Source organism: Seriola lalandi, unplaced genomic scaffold, assembly GCF_002814215.2.
Source record: "Seriola lalandi dorsalis isolate HSWRI2012SDOR001 ecotype SW California unplaced genomic scaffold, Sedor1 jcf7180002004045, whole genome shotgun sequence".
Taxonomy (NCBI): domain Eukaryota; kingdom Metazoa; phylum Chordata; class Actinopteri; order Carangiformes; family Carangidae; genus Seriola; species Seriola lalandi.
This window is the reverse complement of record NW_019474700.1, coordinates 1-1,620: the sequence shown is the minus strand read 5'-3', so window position 1 is coordinate 1,620 and position 1,620 is coordinate 1. Positions and strand designations below refer to the sequence as shown.

The 1,620-nt window shown below is 44.3% G+C and overlaps 1 protein-coding gene across 1 annotated transcript; it reads right to left on the bottom strand.

Moving 5' to 3' along the window:
- Positions 1–68: 68 nt before the first annotated feature.
- LOC111668384 (C-X-C chemokine receptor type 4-like) lies at positions 69–1,614 on the bottom strand. Its single transcript, XM_023424434.2, has 2 exons — positions 1,551–1,614; positions 69–1,244 (listed from the first exon to the last, which is right to left on the bottom strand). The coding sequence occupies exons 1-2, from the start codon at positions 1,554–1,556 to the stop codon at positions 114–116; spliced, it is 1,137 nt and encodes a 378-aa protein (XP_023280202.1). The 5' UTR covers positions 1,557–1,614; the 3' UTR covers positions 69–113.
- Between the last annotated feature and the right edge of the window lie 6 nt (positions 1,615–1,620).

Genomic DNA, 1,620 nt, shown 5'->3' with positions numbered 1-1,620 from the left:
AAAAAAAAAAAAAAATCTGTTTTTACATCTGTACAAAATGTAGTAAGTTCTTTAAAATTAAAGCTTAGTTATTTTCTCTCCTGAGAGTATCAAGTCACAGACTCTTGTGTTTGTTAACTCGACAAAACACTTGATGACTCAGACTCAGTTGACACGGATGAGATCGGCCCTCGTTTTTTAGTCATAAGAGTCACTTTCTGACTGGATCTGCTGCTGGCTGTCAGTGCACTCCTGGCTGTTTTCTTAAACTTAACTCCCAGGAAGGCATACAGGATGGGGTTTAGGCAGCAGTGAAAATAGGCCAGCGCCTCAGTGATAGCAATCCACTTCTCCACCGCTTGTTGCAATTGACAAGAGGAAGGGACCACGTTCAGCATTATGAGAGTGTCCAAAAAGAGGCCGATACAGTAGGGCAGCCAGCAGGAGAAAAAACACAGGATGAGGATGACCGTGGTCTTCAGCGCTTTCTTCTTCAGCGCCTGACCCTTGGCGCCTTGCGACAGCTTGGCGATGATGATGCAGTAGCAGATGAGGATGACCAGGCCGGGCAGTATGAAGCCTACCAGGATGTGCTGGAAGCGGAAAACCACTGTCCATATGAGACTGGTTTTCTGTGGATAGATGCGCTGGCAGATGGTCCTGGACTCTGTAGTCTCCATGCTTTCATCTAGGAAGAGCATGTTTGAAGACCCTCGTTTTTGCTCCCTGGCAAACACCATGTCAGGTACAGTCAGTATGACTGCAGGCAGCCACACACCCACATAGATCACTTTGCTCGCAAGCAGCTTCCTTGTGGCATTGCTGTTAGTGGCCCGCACGACTGCCAAGTACCTGTCTAGACTGATGAAGGCCAGGATCAACACGCTGCTGTACAGGTTGACTGTGTAGATCATGTGCACAGACACACAGAGGAAACTTCCGAAGTACCAGGTTTTGGCCGCATCCACGGCCCAGAAGGGCAGCGTGAGGACAAACAGGAGGTCAGCCACAGAGAGATGGAGCCGGTACTTGTCTGTCATAGTTTTGACCTTTTTCTGGTAGCCCATGACAACAACGACTAATCCATTGCCAATGATTCCCAGAATAAATATTATTCCGTAAACTGTAGGTAGGAAGATCTTGTTGAATTCGCTGCTCAGAGCAGTGTCACATACCTCCTGCAAATCCATATCGAAGTCTCCAGACTCCTCTGAGATGTTGTCTGTATTGTTCTCAAACATGTTGAAGTTCAGGTCAAATTCATACTGAAAGGAGAAGAAATTAGAGCAAAGTTAGAAAACTCTTCGGCTCTAGGTAGTTGTTCACTTTACTTGACATAAAAAAAGAAAAAAAAAAGTTCGGGGTTGTCAAAAGTTTGATTTATTTCCACTAATTTTTACAATTGGAGACATTTATTTAAAAGTAGACACTAAGTAAGATTATGGTGAATTAAAACACGGGTGAACGATGATAAACTATATCTACATGAATTACAATTAAACAGCCTCACGCAAAAACACACAGAAATGTCAGATAATAGCTTAGAAAAGTAACAAGAAAGAAAGACTCACCTGCATGTTGACCACTCTTTGAAAAAGCAACGCTATGACCAGTGTGCGTCTGTGTGTGTGCGTGTGTGTG